The sequence below is a fragment of the Nothoprocta perdicaria genome, unplaced genomic scaffold (genome assembly GCF_003342845.1).
Source record: "Nothoprocta perdicaria isolate Ctin4 unplaced genomic scaffold, notPer1 scaffold_2, whole genome shotgun sequence".
Taxonomy (NCBI): domain Eukaryota; kingdom Metazoa; phylum Chordata; class Aves; order Tinamiformes; family Tinamidae; genus Nothoprocta; species Nothoprocta perdicaria.
The window spans coordinates 1,002,235-1,021,477 of NW_020455204.1; the positions used below are offsets into that span (position 1 = coordinate 1,002,235).

The following is a 19,243-nucleotide window of genomic DNA, read 5'->3' on the forward strand; positions in this document are numbered from 1 at the left end:
AATGTCTATGCAAATTGAGCGTATGCAGATGAGGCAGCGGGCGGTGGGAGGGGGTTTCCCACGCGCGCGCCGGGTCCCGCTCGGGATCAGCCCTCCGGTATCCCCCGGGAAGCTCCTTCCCGGGGCCTTGTCCGGCCGCGCGGCACCGCGCTGTGGCCCTTGCACTCCGTCCTCACGCGTCCCGGCCTGTGAGGGTGAGCGCAGCGCCCCGCCGGGACCGCGGAGCCGCCTCTGCTGCAGTCCGCAGCAAGTGCTTCTCTTCCCGTGTCGGGGCGGGCAGCTCCGAAGCGTCCCGGCACGTTTAAATTTCCCTCCTTCACATCCCCGGAAGTTTTTTTTTCCCATCCCCCTCGTTCCCTTTGGCGCCTGGGAGCCGTAGTCTTCCTGCGGCCGGCCCCGCGCTCCCGCTCCCGGCCCGTCTCGTGTTCCCCCCCGGGCTGCCCCGGGGCTCCCTCCGTCCCCAGCACGTTCTTCCTTTCGCCTGTCCTGCTGTGCTGTTGCCCTGTCCCCTTTTCTGATGGTAAGTGACAGAAATGGTGCTTTTCCAGCAGCAGAAGCAGTTTATACGCTGCCCAAGTGGTGCGGCAGCCTTGAGGGAGGAGTGCAACGCATTACTTATTCTCCAAGCATGTTCTTGCTTCCCCCTAAATTGTCCTTTTTAGGTAATTCACGTGGAAAACTAAACTGCTGAGCAAGGAGGGCCAAGCACAGCTAATGCTAGACATGAAAGCAAAAATCCCCCATTAAATGCACTAATCACTCTTCTTCCCGTCCTGTGCCCCATCCTCTGCTTCCAGCACAACATGTTCTCAGCCAGGAAGCTGCCAGGAGGCTGCAGAGCCGTCAGACTCCAGCCTCTCCGCTCCCACGTTGTGTCCCGGAGCTCTCCAGACCTGACCTTCGTGCCTGCGTGTCTCCCCGCTGATCCTGGCGAAATCAAGGAGCTGCAGCACTTCATCTCTCAGTCCAAGAAGCTGTTTGTCATGACCGGAGCCGGCGTCTCGACGGAATCGGGGATCCCGGATTACCGCTCGGAGGGTGTCGGGCTCTACGCCCGCACAGACCGGCGGCCAGTGCAGCACGGCGAGTTCCTGCGCAGCGCCCGTGCCCGGCAGCGCTACTGGGCCAGGAACTTTGTGGGCTGGCCCCAGTTCTCCTCCCGGCGGCCCAACGTGGCTCACCTGGTGCTGAGGGACTGGGAGCAGCACGGGAAGCTGCACTGGTTGGTGACCCAGAACGTGGACGCCCTGCATGGCAAAGCAGGGAGCCAGCGTCTGACGGAGCTGCACGGCTGCACGCACAGGTGCTCCCCCGGGAGGGACGCACAGAGGCTCTGGGAACATTTTGTGGGTCATTCCCCATGGTGTCTGGGTCAGAACATCCCCTTTCCTTGCTGTAGCAAATGTCCGTTGCTCAGGTGAAGGGAGCAGGGTGGTAGTGCCAGGGAAACTCAGCGAGGGAGCTGGAGAGGAGCCGCCGCTGCCTGCGACTGCTTCGGTTTCCGCGTGGGAAGGCACAGCCTGACTCGGGAGTAGGGCACAACTGGCCTCTGAGTTTCCTCTGGAGCATCCTTGAAAAGCAAGGAGTTCTGGAATGGGGACCGCTGGCTGGCTGGCATGAGGATTCTTTCAGTGGTGTAACTAATTATTACTGTTCAAGGAGCTCTTAATTTGACTATCAAATCACTATTATTTGTGACTAGTAGCCACAAATTAAGCGACTACTTAATTTGACATCAAGATAGTCCACTAAGTGGTGCTATTTGATGGATACCCTGGATAGTGACAGGGCATCAGGCTTGGCCTAAAAGGAGCTCTCTAAGGCTTCACTCCTTGTTCCAGGGTTTCCTGCCTGGGCTGTGGAGACCAAAGTGCACGCTCGGAGCTTCAGGAGCGCTTTGCAGCTCTGAATCCCACTTGGAAAGCCGAAGCGTTTGGCGTGGCTCCCGATGGGGATGTCTTCCTGACAGATGACCAGGTGCGCACCTTCCAAGTGCCGGCCTGCAGCAAGTGCGGCGGGATCCTGAAGCCTGATGTGACCTTCTTTGGAGACACGGTGAGCCGGGAGAAAGTGAACTTCGTGCACCAGCGGCTGGCAGAGTCAGACTCCATGCTGGTGGCAGGATCCTCCATGCAGGTATCCAGATGTTCCTGCCTTCCTGCATTCTTTCTTGGGGGGCCTTGGGGCCACAATATGGGACTGCTGTTTGCTGTCATGTTGATCTATGGCCTTTCCAGAGCTTCCCAGTATTTTATTTTTACTGTCCATGGAATCTGTCCTGCTTGGGCTTCCCTGTCACTCCAACATCAGTTGCCTTGGAACTGCTGTAAATAAAGGCGTTCACACGTTCTGCCCTCTCCTGCAATGCTCTGACTGCTTAAGTTCCCTTGTAGAGCCAGGATCCCTGACACAACCCAGCCCTGCAGAGATCACCACCCCGCATTTCTTTGCTTGAGCTTTTAACCTTGGTGGCTTCTTAGGCATCATGTATACCGTGTGAAATACCAGATTTCAGGATCTCTAGTTCCGCAACTGCTGAAGACAACAGTAAATCTTCGCATGCCACTTAGGACTGTCTTTTTTTTTTTTTTTTTTTTTTTTCTTTTTTTTAAGGTCCTTCTCCATTAGCCATGTTTTATCAATAAGGTAATGTGGTCTGAACTCCCCTGTTGTTTAACCTGGGGGAGTTTCTGGAGCTGAGTTTGCATAATTGATGTTTACAGCAGCAACCTTCTATTACAAAATGCTAATGTACATTAAGAAAAACTATTCTAATGCCTCCCAGAACAAGGCTGTCCTTTTGTGATTCTCTTGGGTTCAGGATATGAAGGCCAAATTCCTTGAGCCTGTACTTCTGGAGCTTCTTGTTCTTAGTACAGGAATGAGTGAAACACCTCAGGTTCATTCTTGTACTTCCTAAGCTGGACCACGTGAGAACCATCAAAGCGGAAGCACTTAAGTACCTATAGTAACTGAGAAAAGCTAGTGCAGAGACTTACTGGAAGGACATTTCTCTTCAAAGTAAATATTTTCTGTTGTAAAACTCTTCAGTGACACAGGTTAAAAGCTGCTCTTTTCAGTGCACACCTGAGTATAGAAATTTCCTGCTTGAATGAAGTGCAGTTGCATAACACAGCAAGTACCTCCTGCCCCTTTTCCTACTAACCAACAACCACCACCGTCTTCTCCACTTCCCTCGTGCCTCTTGTGCTGTCAGGTGTCTCTTGTCCCACGTGCAGGTGTGCTCTGGCTACAGGCTGACGGGTGTCTCTTACTCCTCTGTGCAGGTGTGCTCTGCAGGCTGACGAGTGTCTCTTACTCCTCTGTGCAGGTGTACTCTGGCTACCGTTTCGCTCTGGCCGCCCGGGAGAAGCGGCTGCCCATCGCGGTGCTTAACATCGGGCCGACCAGGCTGGATCACTTTGCGTCGCTGAAACTGAACTCACGCTGCGGGGAGCTGCTGCCTTTGATCAATGCCCACTGACCCAGCGAGCTGAGGATTGGTGCCTGTTGAGGAAAAAGGTTTTCACGAGGTACCTTGTGCGCTCGGTCACCTGGAGGGGCAGAGATTGTGCCTGTTCACGTGCCCATCAAACACTGAGACACCTTGACAGAAAGACACCAAGATGAGCCAACTAAAAATACATTCCAATAATACACACCAAAACCTGTCGTTTTTTTCCTGTAACTGGTGCACTTTCATGGGCCATGGGGCTACTTGCTGCAAGTGAAAAGCATGGTTGATTCACCTGAGTACAAACACTCAAAAAATGGGCAAAGGAAGTCAGAAAGCTACATGGAATAAGCTGCAAAGCTGCATACCTGATCAGCGCGATTAATGTTACATGCTACAATCTTTCCTTGTAATGCAGAGATTCATTAAGATCTGTTAAGTCACTGTGATTTTTATTGATGACTGGAAAACAGTGCCTAGTTGAATTAATCCAGCTAATCAAGGCACTGCTGTGTAAAATAACCAGTTCCATCTATAAAGCAGCTTCTTCCCTCCATTCTTGTAGGACCTATCATCTCCAAAGTGCAAATACCTTAACTGAAGAGGCAGCTGCGAGACCAGTGCACCACCCTGGAGAAGCCCAGGAGAGGGCAGCAACCCTCACACATGCCAGCTGGGCCAAGTCTCCGCACTGAAATCATCCCAATTTAGCTGGGAACAGAGGGATGATGCAAAACTTCTTTTTCTCTCCTCCCTTACCCTGTTGTTGCAAACAGTGCATTTTCTTTGCAGTCACTGGGACAGGACAATCAGAATTCTATATCTGGCACAATACTTTTTTTTTTATAGTTATCCCAAGAAAGAATGAGGGATGGAGTTTGAGTAAGTTGATGCGTTAGAGTAGGGCAGGAGGGCAATGTCACCACCCTGTCAGCTGCGAGAGCCACTGACACTGCAGCCACAGGGCCTGCAGAGAGCAAAAGGAGGCAGGAGGACCTTGGCTGCCTTCTGCTTGGGAGGAGACTGTAACGGAAAATACGGTTCAAAAGAGAAGCTGTAGAAGAACACAGCTCTTGCAGGAGACAATTGGAAAGCGCAGAACACAAGGCTGACATCTTCCACCAAGGAGGGGAAAAAGCATTTGTCCCTGCTGTCAGCTGGCCACTTAAGCTAGTTATTATCTGAACCCTTTAAAAATAATGTATTTTTGAGATGTCTGGGAAGTTTCTCTTAGCTAATCTGACCAGAGCTGCTTCTGGTATAGCTGCTCCATTTTCTAGAGCACATGTTTGAAGATGTTATGTTGATGATTAGTAGTTCTGTGGCAAAATAAAATTGTTTATAAAACTGTTATTTACACTGTAATTTCCTCTCCCTCATATGATGTATTCAAGTTCAGCTTCAATAGCCAGTTTAGATTCACTTGTTCCATTGCAAAAATGCAAGATGTAATTACTAACACTTGATGAATTAAGAGAATAATACAATTCAATCTATACAATAGGCCTCCCTCAGGAGGGAAGGCTCAAGCTATTCACAGGTGGAATTTTGCACACTCCTGACAGCAGACACATCACGAGTGGGTAACCACATTCTGTTGATTCTTAGAGTAGTACCTCGAGATATATTAAGCCATGTGTGGGTTAACAGTTTTGCCCAGATTGGAACATTGAATTTTTTGAACTGACCTTCAGCATGAATCTGTCGCTCTTTCCTGGTGTGAAAAAATTGAATTGTTAGAATTTCCATTTAGGAAAGCCCTAGTCCTACTCTCCCCATAACATGTTCTGTATTAATATTTTGATAAGAACTAATGACTGGTTGGAAGCCAGGATGCCAAAGTCAGTGCCAAAAGAGCAACTAGGCGAGCAGTGAGAACTGGCCACGTGACACAATGCTCTTTCTGCTCTGTTATTGCTTCAAATCAATGCAGGAGCAAGTAAATAATAAATGTTAAAGGATAATTAGGTACCCAATTTCCACAGAAGCTAGAGGCACTTAAATACTCGTGTGTGTTTCAAGATTTGGAAATGATGGACTTTCCCTTTAGAAGCTAAGTTCAGAAGTGAAGTTCATATCCCTTACTGGGATCCCACATCCTGCTCACCTTTGGTAAAGATCCCACTTTCCAGTGAGATACCTTCTGCTTGGTGAAGTAAAAGCTCAGTGGGGTCACTCCATCTCTAGCCTCGTGCAACTGCCCTGCTAAGCAAAGCTGTGGAGCAATCATTGCTAAGGCACAGCAGAGGCTCCACACCCAACCACGGAGCTTCCATGGAGTTTATTCACGTAGGCCTTCGATGTAGCATGAGAGAGTTACGCCCCGTTTGAAGATGAACTGGGCCCAGGTTTCTCACTGTCCATTTCTTCTTCTCCACCACCTTGAAACTTGCAGGGCATGGGTGTGGTGAGCACAGGGGCTGCAGGCTTAGTGCCTGCAGAGTCAACATGCAGGGGAGACGGTGTGGAAGCACCACCAAGCAATCTGGAACAAGAAAACATTTCAAATCACTTGATACAGACAATGTGACAGGTAACTAAACCTGCCACACTTATTCCTGCCTCTTCCCCAGCTCAGCAACAGAGCATCCACGAGAGGAGTCAAGGCGCTTCTTCAGTATCACGGATAAATGATAAATGAGCTACGCTACCCTGGCCCTCCACTGATTATACTTGTAAGTTACCAGGAACAGCATCATTTAGAGTAAATTCCCTGTTCACGGTTTATGACTATACATTAATAAGCAAATATATAATCAGCATATGAAGCTCAGATGACAAAGCTCCTTTCTTGTTTTCCTATTGAGCTGATCCAGCACCATTAAAATGGGATTTGACTTGTCTGAGAACATCAGAGCACTTCACCCCTTGCCACATTCCCCAGACACCACTAGGAAGCAAGTTCACCAAACTAGGAAATGCCACAGAAAGCCTAAATAAAGTTCCTATGCCAAAAGCCTCATCTGCGTTACTGTTAACATGGAGTGACACCTTCCCTGCTGCCCCTTTGGGGCTGTTTGTGAGGCGACTGCAGTGCAGGGCCATCAAGGCTGGCTGTGCCATTGCAGGTAACGAGCAAAGACCTACCTTGAGATGTTGGTGTGTCTCAGCTTATTGACGCCGTTACCAGCCTGCAGGGAGTTGTAAAAACCTCCAGGGTTGAGCACTATAGGATGCAAATCGACCATGCTGTGGGAAGACAACAAACTCAGGGACAGAACTTGGTGTTCAGCTTTATTCTCTGGATCTAATCAGAATTTACAAAAGCAAATGCTGAGAGTGGGGAAGAAATAATTGTCCTAAGAAACCAAACAAAAAGGAAGTAATCCTCACGCTACTGTCTGACACTCACAGGAGGGAAAAAGAGTGTTACAGAGCCTGAAGACTGATGCCTCAGTCATTCTTACCTTTTCTGGCTCATCGCTGATACGCCAGCCCACTGCTGCTTCAGGTCAGGGTTTGAAGCGGCGTTTCTGTCCACCTATGGTTTATAAAAGCTCATTCTAGACAACAGTAAAAAAGCCTTTACTTTTTTTTTAAACCACGAAGACAGCTAAGCCATCAGCGAGTGTTCGAACCTTTTTCCTCACAGCTGTTCCTACTAGGACAAGCTCCTGAGGTCTGGATAGAGAAACTGGAAGTGATTTATATTGGATACTTCTCCTTTCTAACAGCCTAGAATTCCCAGAGCATGTAAAAGGTACTTCATATTTGGCAAGTCTTGTCTCCAAATATGTGCAGGTTCTCAAGCAGAGTCCTGCAGCTGGAGATGCTTCATGGACTGTGTTCCAGAGAAGGCAGCACAGAGTGCAGATGGACAGCAGGACATGTACCTAGCGGATAGGGTGCAAGAGCAGCCTCCCACATTTAGAGTCAGATTGCTCTTATGGACAAACCTGCTTATTCACGACTTCTGGAAAAGGTCCAAAGACCTTGGGCATGGTGAGCTTGGAAGTTTCAGGAAGCCTGGAGTGAGAGGGGCTAAATCCACCTTCTAAAGGCTTCTTCTTTCCACGTAACTGCCTTGCACATCGCCCCTTCCCTGTCTTTGCAGCTGCAAGACAAAAAGAGGCATTTCAAACCAGTGCCAAGTACCTGTTTGGTTCCCTTGGTTTGTTGAAAACCTAGGGCTTGGGCATAAGAAATGGAGTCTTCCTCTCACAAAACCTCTCCCAGGGCAGTTAACAGCAAATGACAGCTCCAGTTCCAGGGAGCTGTCTGCAGACACTGGGAAAGAAATGACAAGGATCTCAGCCCCACAGTCCCCCAGTCAGTGTTTCTTACCACTACCCGCACCCACCTTCCCAAGTATCCTTGATGCAGGAGTTTTGAGATCTGAATTAACTTTGTCTTTGCAGACTATCAAAGAGATGTCAAGAGGAGAAATTTATGACAGAGGATTTTGCCTCTCCAGTCCTGCTGGCCTGGCTGTTTCCATCACAGGTCTGTGAAATACTATCTTTCAAATGCCAGATTTCTCCTGGTTGATGCTTTCTTTCTGAAGGAGCATTAAATTCTGGAATACAGGCCTTTAAAAACACCTTTGATTTTTCTGGTTACTGTTTAACAAGTGATCTTGATCTTTCAGAATTAAGACACAAAGAAGCCCATTAATTCTTTTCCTCTTGACTTAGCGCTTCCGTGACCTTTTCTATCTGCAAGTCCCCAGTGGGAGCAATGCAGCTGAGCAGTGCACCCAAATCTGCACAGAACAGGAAATCATGCAGTGGACAATCAGAAATTGTTACCTGCTCACCCTGAGAGTATCATCAACTAAGCTGGTAACAATTGCTAAGGCTAAACATAAAAGAGAGGGAAAAAGGGCATGTGTTAAAGGAGCTCATAATATAGAGGGTTGCAGAACCCAGGCAATCTGTGCAGCTTCAGCAAAAGCAAATTAGAAAAGGCGGGTTTTGCAAATAACAGTATTTCTGGGACTCTCTGTTATTCCATTATCAGAAAAAGACTGCAAAAAAAGAAACATATAGGAAGATTTAGGCACTCTCTGCATCCAAATTTCCAGTGTGATCCCATGAGCTCATGCCAGTAAGAGCCAAGGAGAAGAAAATACAGCTGGACTCTGGAACTCTCCAAGCCGAACTTCCACAGTGATTCAATCCCTGACCCAGAGTTCACAGGTTGATAAAAACTGTGGAGGAGTGGGAGCGAATGCTTGATTCCTAACTCTGGCAGGTAGCACATGACAAAAGCAAATAAGGTCCCTTCCCTGTTTATCGCCTGGCACGAGTTTCTTTGGTTTAACGATTGACTCCGGTCTGCAAGCACAGACCCGACCATGGCTGCTGCCAGGCTCATCATCTCCCTCCTCATCTGCCTCTGCGCCTACTACTTCTATAATGAAGAAACCATTTCTGCAGGTAAGGAAAGCTGGACGCTCCTTGGGAAATGAAAGGCATCATACGAGTGGGCTGCCTTCTCACTGTCTCAAGAAGCCTTTGTTGCTTGGGGAAAAAAAAATGTTAAAAGGCAAGATAGAAATTAATGCTTTTTGATGCATTTTCAGAGCGTAGTATGAAGAGAAATAATAACCTCCATTTACTGGGTTGTCCACAGCCAAATGAGTTGAAGACACTTTCTAAAGCTCTACTTGATTTATGTGATTGTCTCGTTCAATCAGAGTGAAAGTTAAAGGGGAAAGTCTATTTTAAAGGGGGTGTTGAAATGCGGACCTTGTTGCTCATGAGAAGCAGTTGGGAAATAAGTTTCAGTGACACCGTTCAAAGTGCAAGAGAAACAGGTGTCTTGAAAAGAAACAGAACATGCTTCTCCTTCGGAAAGCTGCAGTTGAAGCAAATATTTTGTAAGACATTCATTCTCCATCCAGCAGCAGAACAGTTGGTCTGGGGTAATATCTTCTAAAAGAAACCCACAGAGAGCCACCTTTCTGGTGCTTGCCCTGACTTTCAGATTGGGAATTCCTGGATGGAGATGCATTTCTGAGCAGCACACAAGATATCAGGACTGTTTTAGAAAGGCATGGGCTGACCACTCCTCCCACCAGCACCCTTCAGTGACCAGAATGGGGTAAAACAACACAGCCCTCTGCAACTTGCCCAATTACATTTCACCCTCAACTGCTGTACTCTACTAAACAGGCCATTACCAAAACTACTTCACTGTTCTGAAAGGAACAGGGAAAAAATTCCCTACTAACAGTCTTCACCCACATCCCCATGCAGATATGGTGCGAGGGAAGCGCGTGCTGGTCACAGGCTCCAGCACGGGCATTGGAGAACAAATCGCCTATGAGTTTTCTCGCCTGGGAGCCCATGTGTTCCTCACTGCCAGGAGAGAAGAACAGCTCAAGCAGGTAAGCATGCAAGACAGCAATTAAATAACAGAACACTTAGGCTCTCTCTAAGCACACATGTGCAGTTCAGCTCTGCGGGACGCAGACAGTGAACAATCCGAGCATTTGCCCTTGCACTGTCCTCACACCCTGCTGCAAGTCATCACCTCTGTCCCCACCTTGCAGCATTCTCCAGCTATGGTCAGTTCTGTCCATGTTAGGTTGAAAACATCTCCCCGTTCACTAAAGCCGCGTGCTCTCCTCCGTGCTGCACATAACTGCTGCACAAACAACGGCAGCAGGAACACCGTACCTGTACGCTGCAGCTTTGAGCCTGCTCTTTTCTCTCCAGGTGGCAAAGAAGTGTCTGGCCCTCGGAGCAAGTTCTGCCAGACACATCGTAGCAGACATGAGTGACCTCACTGCAGCCCAGAAGGTCATTGAAGATGTTGGAAACAGCCTGGGTAAAGCTTTGACCTCATAAGGACTGCAAAATCTGTAACTTCTCTCCCAGAATTACCATAGAAAAAAATATTCTGGGTGGCCTAGTTCTGACCTTTACTCTGTTTCTGTCTTAACAAGGGCCACTCTCCCAAATAAGATAGCAGGAGAGGGTGACCCAAGGGACATGTGCAGGTTCCCATCCCTATGTTAACAAGAAGCAGCTTAACATGCCAGCAGCAGATCCAGCCTCACAGGGCCAAGACATGACAGTTAGTGGAGCTCTCCCTTTAATAAGCTGTTTCATGAACAGCAAGTAGCTGCTCTCTGTGAAGAGTAGATGAAGATGAAGCCCATTCTTCACCTGCACCAGTCCAGGAACCAAGCCCTAAACTTCCTATGAAGCCATGTTCTCTCTTCTCTTTCAGGGGGTCTTGACTACTTGGTTTTGAACCACGTGGGAGGAAGTGAATACTTTGGCCCTTTCAAAGGGGACATGGCAGCAGTGAGTAGGTCCATGACCATCAACTTCTTGAGTTATGTGCAGCTGACCATATCGGCACTGAGCATGTTGCAGGAGTCTCAGGGCAGCATCATTGTTGTATCCTCCGTGAGCGGTAAGGAAGGCTTCTCCTGTTCACTCTACTGACTTCTGAGTGCAGCCAATCAAAAATGCTGGAATTACCTTCGTTGCTTTGCAGGAAAAAATCCAATCCTTTTTTTTTTTTTCCCCTCCTACCTGTTACAGAACTCTTTCATGAACACTTCTGCCTCTCCTCTAAGTCAGCCTTACAAAGCATTCCTTTAAAATTGATCTGCTCCGTGCTAATTGAGACTAGTCTCTCCCTTGCACACAACACTTCTCCATGACCCGGTATCACAACGGACTGGGAGTGAAGGGCCACATAAAACCTCGTGTGCATGCAAAGCTATCGTATCTCACTAGAGATAATTACCATTTCTGAGCTCTCTACAAACAAAAGGCACAAGCAGCATTTAGAACTGGATCACGGTGCATCCTCTAACCTTCAATGCATCTTCTTGTCCACAAGCACTTTCTCAGTGACCCAGGGTGACAGTCACAGCAATTCCTGTTGGTCTGCTTTCCCTCAGGTCGTATTGGAAGCCCTTTCACCCTATCATACAGTGCAGCCAAGTTTGCTTTGGAAGGATTCTACAGCTCTCTGCGCAGGGAGCTTCACCTCCAGCAGACCAACCTCTCTGTCACAGTTGCTGTGCTGGGATATATCAATACAGGTAAAAACTAACCAACACGCCCTTGCACACACACCCTAAATACCATAGCTTTTTACTAGGTAAAGACGTGATCTTTAAGCTGCAACATGAAAATGAAATCCTATGAGCAAGAGAAAACACCAGGAGGAGGTGGGGAAAGGAAGGGAGATGGGGAGAGAAGAGCTGCAGAATCCACGTATCTATGAATTACAAAATAATAAATAAAATTTAAAGATCTGGGACCTGGCAGATGATAATTGAGGGTATAGCTCAGTAATAGTGTAGACTTTTTACTTGGGGTTCTCCTATTAAAGGACAGGCAGTGAAGACCCTTGGTCTGATTATTGTTCCTTTTACTCTAGACAATGCTGTGAGGATAGTTGGTGACAAAATTGCATGGGCTGCCAATCCAAAGGAAGAGTGTGCTCAGGAAATAGTAAAAGGAGGTGTGCTGCGACAGCGAGAGGTCGTGTATCCCTACTGGAGCTTAAAACCTCTGCTGCTGTTCAAAGAGTGGATGCCAGGCCTGATCGAATCACTGATGGACAAGTCCTACATCCTGGAAAACATCGTCTAGATTTCCAAGCAGTTTTAATTCCACAATTAAAATCTGCCACCAGAGTAGCAAAGTCTGCTGCAGTTTTATTTGTGTTGGGCTTGGTCATTCCGAAGGACATGGGGAAATATTTACTGAATTAAGATGTCCCCAAATCCAGTGCAACCCAATACAACTGCCTCCCTCAATAGTGCCTCCTTTGCATACTAACCCATCACCGCAGAGCCTCCTCTAGAGATCCCCCTCCAGCACATGTGCAACAGCCACAAAAAAAGAGTGGCAATGTTAAGGGTATGGCCCTCCCTATCAAGGCTTGCTTTATCTTTTTTATTATTATAACTATGGGGTTCAGAATTCTGAAGACTTCTGGCTGGACTAAAAGCTTTTGCCTTTTCCTTGATCCAAAACAGGTAAAATACTCCTCTTCCCTCATATCTCTCCCTTTCTCATGGGTTTGTGTACATCCTCTCTCCCCTGTTGTCCACAAAAGCGGTAACCAAGAAAGTCAGAAAGTAAGACATGAAGGATCTAGATAGGAAAATTCATGAGTAATTAATATCCAGAGTTTATGAAGCAACCTTAACTGCCAGTGTTCCACAAATGGTACATGTAAAACAACACTAAAATGCAGCCAGCTACCAAGAGCAAGATGACAGCAAATAAGCACATTGTGGATCCTAAGTAAAGGGAAAACCTGCTGGTAGTGTTGCCCAGAGCACAGGATACAAGACTTGGAGGGATGAGAACTGAAATGAACTCCCATTTCTCTGATCAATTCAGAACTCTGAGATTCAAAAAGCCACTTTATTTCTCTGTGTCTGTCTCTCTTAGTGTAACAGATACAATATATGGTCTATGCCTTTTTATAACACATTCTGAACCATTCAGAAGAAAAAGAATGTAAAGATGGCAGATAAATAACAACACTATCATCTCCAAGATCCTCCCTGAGTGATCAGGAACAAAAAAAAAAATGGGGGCATGGGGAGCTTTAGAAAGGTGAAAGTCAGAATCAAGCCAACTGGGACTTAAAAGCCCAGCTCCAGATACAGATGATATCTGGAAGTCTGTGTGCAACTGTCTGTCTTCTCCCTTCCCACTAGAGAGAGATGCCCAGTTACAGATTTCTGCCATTTTTTTTCTGTGTCACTAGCCAGACAGGAGCAGGTGAGAAGAGCTGAGTCTGAGAGAAAAAATGAAAGGAAGAGTGTCCAACATTGGTCTCCAGGCCTAAAAGGAAACTGAAACACACTCATTACCTCGAGCATAGTTGTTCGCTCGCTGCATGTTTCGTCTCAGCTGGGATGCTTTTTCTTGCATCTCTGCAATGCCCACATAGTTACAGCAATTCAGTTCTCCCTGCAACGTCCAAAACATCTTGGCCTAGAAAACGACAGGGAAAAGGAAGATAAGACACTGACAGACACACAGGCACAGAGTAACCCTCCCCACAGCATTTCTGGTGCCTGCTCAAACAGCCGTGGTGCCACTCATGGCTTCAAAGCACCCTCTGAGCACAGGGATACACGTACAGAATAAGCTGGTGCATTCACCTATCCATTGAATATCCCTGGGGAATGCAAGCACATCCCAGAGACCAGCCGTGTCTGTGCTACTCATCTCAAACATAGAGAGCTCCTACTATAGGGAAAGGTACTTGACAAAAGCAAACATAACGCTTGGAACTGCAATCCAGCTCCCTTCCCTGCTGGTGATGGGCTATCTCAAAACTGGTGTTTTTCCATATAACAATGGCATTTGGCTTTCATGTCTGCAATGGACTTTATCATTTATCACTATAAGGAGACTGCAGTAACTTTTACTTAGGACCTTTACTGATCTGCAATCAATTATCTCGGAAACAAGGGCAGTGTGTGGGGGCCCAGGGACTCGCCTTCGCCCTTCCCTCCATAGCAAGGGCTCATCTTTTCAATAGGACGGGACCACATATGGGATCCTCCAGATTTCTGTGGAGGAAAATCCCAAGGGAGCTCAAAACATCCAGAAAATACACGTGCACAGACATCTGAGCAAAAATAGGAATGCAGTAACAGTACAAATCTAAGAATCAATATGCTTCTAAGATAGAGGAATTTGCTTGTGCGGCATTTCTTTTAATGTAATTTGCCTCTGTTATTATCTCCTTACTGGCTTCCAAATTCTCAGAACCTTGACTAGGGAGACACAGCAGATACCTTTAAAAATGATATCAAACCAGCTTTTTCCTTCTCCATCTGCTTCTGCTTTCGCACAGCCTTCTCACAGATGCTGGGGTCCCGTTCCATGTGGGAGAAGAGCTCGTGCAGGCACTGCTGGGTGTAGGACAAGGACTGCTCCTCAAAGTCCTCCACAGAGATGAGCTTGCAGAAGGACATGCTGAGGGGGCACTCGTTGTCAAACTCATCCAAGGTCTCCATCCTGCACCTGCGCAGAGACAGCAGTGCAGAGTGCACAGATTGGCACCAATGGAGCTGCTGCCCGAGATGCACAGGGGGCTCCTGCCATGCTGCCCCTCTGCCCTGTCACCCAACAGGGCCAGGGCACTGGACACCCTGTCCAGGAGTTCACGTGCTCCATAACACAAGCCAGGGCCTGTCAGCAGCCGGTCCAGTCAGTAGGACCGGGCACTTTTGGATGAATGGACAGATCCAGTCAGATGCTGCCCTAAAGCAAGGGCTTCCTCAGCCCTTCCACAATGTCACCACGATGAAGCAGCTATCAGAGAGCAGGCTGGGGGGCAGGCCAGCAATGACCTCCTCAGTGGTAAGGCGAGCAGAGAAAAGCCCCAGCCCTTAGACAAACAGCAGCAGGACTAGGACAAGGAACAGGCAGCAGGACAATGACGCCTGCCCAAGGACAGGCGGGGATAGAGGGAAAGCAGCAGCCAAGGCCACCTCAGGCCCAGCAAGGCGCCGGCGCCTTGTAGGGAAAGGGGCGGGGCTGCCGCGCGCGCGCACCTGCTCCCGCCTCGCGCCCGCCCTGGCCCGGCGGGCTCGCAGTCCCCGCCCCCCGCCGCTCCTAACGGCCAATCAGAGAACGCGCTGGCGCGGAACCTGCAAGCGCCACAGTAGGCCGTTGCAAAGGGGGCGGGGCCTGGCCGCCGCCCCCGCTCTGCCCGCTGCCTTGCGGCCGTAACGCGGCGGTTACGCGCGGCCGTTGGCGGCCGTTACGCCGGCCGCCCGCGCTGCCACTCAGGGACGAGGCCCGTGGTGTTTGATCATTGCAAGGTGTTTTATTAGGCGGCAGCAGCCGCCGGCCTGTTGCTGCCCTCAGGCCTCGGAGGAAGCAGGCTCGTTGCAGTACTTTTTGGTGTCCATTTTCCTGTGGGCTTCGATGTAGGGCGCCTTGGCAAAGCACATGGCGGCGGTGCGGTCGCAGTTGCAAATGAACATCTCGCAGTCCGTGTTGGTGCCTGTCAGAGAGAGGGGGCACGCGTCGCAGCCCGCCTGCGCTTTCACAGGACACAGCGGCTCCTGCACCCTGCTGCGGGCCGATGCTTTGCAGTGACATCCCCCCCACCGCAAAGCCTCTTCCCTGGAGCTGCTTTCTTGGATCCCAGTGCAGCAACTTTCATCCTGCTGCAGCTCTCCTGGACTTGCTGCTGTTTCAGCCCCAGAACCTGGTCAGAGCTGAAATCTATTGCATTAAAAATGTCTGGCAGAAGCTGCGAAACCACCCAGTGGTTCACAGCACTCCAAAATACTTCAATTAAAAGGACTGCCAGAAAAATGCCATCTGTTCCCTGAAAAGGCCAGCCCTCCCTACATGCCGTAAATACCCTCTCACTTCTAGTATGGCCAGGAATCACTACGTAGCATTTTCTCCAGCGCCAGGGTACCCCTGTCTAACAACCAGCCCTCCCGCTGGGGTGAAGGGGGCACTGGGATCGCTGTGGGAAGCGCTTCTGTGCAGCATCCAGCAGCTGCGCTCAGGGCTGCGCAGCTGCCTTTCTGCAGAGAGGACGTGCAAGGGGAGTAGCACCGAGGTGCACATACTGCTACACGTGATCTCCTCGCCAGAGCAGCTGTAGCTGTACGTTTTTGTGTAGGGGTTGTCCAGCAGGGTTTGGCACGTCGGGTGTTTCTCTGCCTCGCTGTAGCAGTGATCGTGTGCCTGACAGCACCTAGGAGATGAGGAGGAGGTCAGAAATGCCCACAGTGCTAACGCGGCTGCCTTGCTGGACCCCTAACTGGGCTGGTAAAGGAAGAGGCACCCGGAGAGCAGGCGTGAGGCACCTCAAGGGGAAACCAATGACCCAGAAGTGCCCAGTTCACATGTGCTCATTCAGCATCGTTGCAAGGGACACACTGCACAAAAACAGTAGTTTCCCTAGGTCCCAGCCAGTGCCCAGTGCATGACTGGGCTTAGCTCACTGGTCCCTGGTTATTGGCCTTGGGTGATCTCTAATGCACCAGGCTGGTGCTCGGTGTGCAGCAGCTCAGCACCGAGTGTGGCAGCGAGCTACCTGGGTTGCATTTCATCCCGGTAACAACACCTCAGGGTGTGATAACGCACAGCCCTCGTCCCTTAGATCAGTCTTGGGGCAAAATCTTCATTTGCAGCAGACAGAGGATTTTGTGAGCGGTGACAGAGAACTGGAGCTGCAGACGAAAAGCGAGCGAGGAGAGCAAAGAGGGTGCAAAAGGTCTTACTCACCTGTCCAGCTCATCTACTGGTGTCCCACTGCCTCCCAAGCCGCAATAGCAGCCATAGTCAGCAAAATCCATGAGTGGGTCGCTGTGCGGGATGGTGCATTTGATCATCTTACGCAGCTGCCACACTGCCCGTGGTGAGACATCTGCAGTGGCGGCACCCACTGAGGAGAAACACAGAGGTTAGTGGTACCCGCGAGGCCGTCCAGGCAACGACGAGCAGGCGCAAGTGCCGCATACCCACCTGACAGCAGGAAAAGCAGCACAAAAGACTTCATTGTTGAAGGACTTAACCAAGAAGAACAGAGAACTGCTGAAGAAAATGTGGCTCTTTATACTGCAAGCTCACCTTGACACAGGTGAGATAAATGCACTAGTATTTACATTATTAAACACAAATTTCCATCAGAGGTCATGGCCCAGAGATTATGTCATGGCCTTCTGAAGGCCAGTGGAGTTGAAAGCCAGAACTCCAAAAGACAAATATTTGCCCTTTAGATTTCTGTTATTAAACTACTTTAATATTAGCATTAAAAAACAGCTGGAAAGATCTGAGTATCTTTAAGGGCTTTCTGCTACAAATATAGCAGCTTTGGTAGTAATTGGAATACCAATGTGTTCATATGCAGCATGCTGTTCTCATTGTGTCCAGGTTATCATTAGTCACATACCTCCCAATGGATTCTCCTGGCCTGATTTAGGGAATATGACACAAGTAGTTCACTCATCTTGGATGGCCACTTGGCATGAGCTGAAGCGACCGGAATCCAGGCAGATTGCTGCAGTTCAGGCATCGGCACAGTGATGTTTTATGTCTTTACACACGACATCTTCACAGCAACTACATTAGCAGCCCTCTGGAAAAGGTGGTTGGAGGGTTTTTTCCTTTAAAAATCCACTCTCTCCTCCACTTATCAAAATGTGCCTGGTAAGTGCAGCTTTCCTTAAAATACAAGGTAAGCCCACAGACATCTGCCTGTTCTCCATCTCACACAGGATCCCAGCTCTCCAAATTAGAGGAGGTTAATTCCTATGCTAGTCGGTAACTTTAACCACACATCTGGAAACACAGTCATTGATTTTTCCTTGTGGTTGCAAGTTCAGCCAGTCCAGGAGCCGCTGGATCCCTGTGCAAGTGGCAAAGTACTCACTTCCCTGGAAAGCTGATACTACCCACCTTATAAAAACATTTGCACCTATCCTTAAATCACCTCAGTGGTGTCACACTGCAAGTCAGCGGGGATTACAAGTTCTAGCTCATACAGTGGATTTCCTCAGGTCAGAGGGAGCAGTTTCTTTTTCTTTGACACCCAGAAGCCAGTTAATCCCCTTGGTTCCCTTCGCCAAAACACGAGGTGAGGAAAAGCCTCCTGCAGGTGCCTGGGCTTAGTCCAAAATGCTCTGCTTGTTTTCAGAGCCCATCAACTCTGACACTTTCAAGGCTGCAAGTTTGGCATTTTTACACACTAGAACCTGGACAACTCCCTCATGATCAGGAGCCTCCATTTATTTCAGATGCAGCCACACAAGTTGATGGCTTTAGGAGCTGGGGAAGAGGTGAAGCTTGCTTTTCTGCTGCAGCCTAAATTTTCAGAACGCTCATCCTGGGTTCAACAGGCAAACATGCTGAGATCCAGATTCAAGTCTAAGAGCAAGAACCCTGCGCAGAGATTAAAGGCTGATGTTAAGGACAGTCCATGCTCCAGTTAGTTTAGAAACAGTAACTGAATCCTTCACTCACAGATCAATGTGCTTTCCCCTCAGCAGAAAGCTCTCCTCCTCCTTTGCTACTTTTGCCACTTTTGAGTCTCTGCTATTGCTCAATTCTTTTCCCTCTGAATCCTAAGATGCTGCGGTTCCTTTTGTCCTCGTTTTTCAGTTTCTGATTTACCGCTAATGTTGCTAAAAAACCTTCCATTAGTAAATTGGCCTTTTAAAGTCACAAACAGCGAACACTTTCCTATCTCGGCTTTCATCCAGCAGGTAGCAAGACAGGCACAGAGTGTGAGAACGCGAGCATGTGAGTGCTCCAAGAGTGACTGATGAGAAAAAGCCCAGCAGGATAAGATTTTTCCACCAATGCTATTTTTGGTCTTCAGAAATCATAACAACCTGTTGCTGGCCTTCAAAGACACACATGAGGAGAGCCCAGCTTATGGCTGGTTCCTAAATACATTGGCCTGCACTAGATACACCTCATTGTTAAAAATTGTATACCATTAAGACTGCTGTACAGGTTCCCCACCCCCTTTTACACTGTTACAGTATAACTTGCCTTTTTCTTCCAGTTTTCTTTATCTGTTAAGGCAATTTCCTCCCGCTTCTGCAGTTTCCCTTCTTACATCTGCCTTCCTTGGTCTTGGTCTTCTGTATCCAAATCCAAAGAATATAGTCTAGGAATCCAAAGAGTATCTGAGCCAAGAATCTAAACAACATGCTGACTTCTGCTTTCTTCATCCTATATATAACTTCAAGAAGTCTCTGTAATGTAAAGAGGAGACACAGTCCATGCTGAAAGCAGATCTGCTTCACATTATAAACGAGGCTGGAGCCAAACCTCGGAGCAGAACTCAGAACTAGAGCCCCGGTGCTCT

At 48.5% G+C, this 19,243-nt stretch overlaps 4 protein-coding genes across 4 annotated transcripts; 2 read left to right on the forward strand and 2 right to left on the reverse strand.

Moving 5' to 3' along the window:
• The first annotated feature begins 481 nt into the window (after positions 1 to 481).
• Positions 482 to 4,713, forward strand: SIRT4 (sirtuin 4). Its single transcript, XM_026037767.1, has 5 exons — positions 482 to 520; positions 798 to 1,303; positions 1,842 to 2,136; positions 3,332 to 3,533; positions 4,020 to 4,713. Exons 1-4 carry the CDS (start codon positions 518 to 520, stop codon positions 3,482 to 3,484), a joined length of 957 nt encoding a protein of 318 aa, XP_025893552.1. The 5' UTR covers positions 482 to 517; the 3' UTR covers positions 3,485 to 3,533; positions 4,020 to 4,713.
• Positions 4,714 to 5,770: 1,057 nt separating this feature from the next.
• LOC112945773 lies at positions 5,771 to 14,218 on the reverse strand. Its single transcript, XM_026037435.1, has 6 exons — positions 14,193 to 14,218; positions 13,257 to 13,380; positions 7,351 to 7,508; positions 6,862 to 6,935; positions 6,542 to 6,643; positions 5,771 to 5,939 (listed from the first exon to the last, which is right to left on the reverse strand). Exons 2-6 carry the CDS (start codon positions 13,372 to 13,374, stop codon positions 5,771 to 5,773), a joined length of 621 nt encoding a protein of 206 aa, XP_025893220.1. The 5' UTR covers positions 13,375 to 13,380; positions 14,193 to 14,218.
• On the forward strand, positions 8,717 to 12,065 carry LOC112946019 (hydroxysteroid 11-beta-dehydrogenase 1-like protein B). The gene is made up of 6 exons (XM_026037768.1): positions 8,717 to 8,832; positions 9,655 to 9,785; positions 10,117 to 10,228; positions 10,634 to 10,822; positions 11,319 to 11,462; positions 11,804 to 12,065. The coding sequence occupies exons 1-6, from the start codon at positions 8,751 to 8,753 to the stop codon at positions 12,016 to 12,018; spliced, it is 873 nt and encodes a 290-aa protein (XP_025893553.1). The 5' UTR covers positions 8,717 to 8,750; the 3' UTR covers positions 12,019 to 12,065.
• A 1,048-nt stretch (positions 14,219 to 15,266) lies between the features above and the next one.
• On the reverse strand, positions 15,267 to 17,030 carry PLA2G1B (phospholipase A2 group IB). Its single transcript, XM_026037436.1, has 4 exons — positions 16,894 to 17,030; positions 16,654 to 16,813; positions 15,993 to 16,120; positions 15,267 to 15,409 (listed from the first exon to the last, which is right to left on the reverse strand). Exons 1-4 carry the CDS (start codon positions 16,925 to 16,927, stop codon positions 15,267 to 15,269), a joined length of 465 nt encoding a protein of 154 aa, XP_025893221.1. The 5' UTR covers positions 16,928 to 17,030.
• Between the last annotated feature and the right edge of the window lie 2,213 nt (positions 17,031 to 19,243).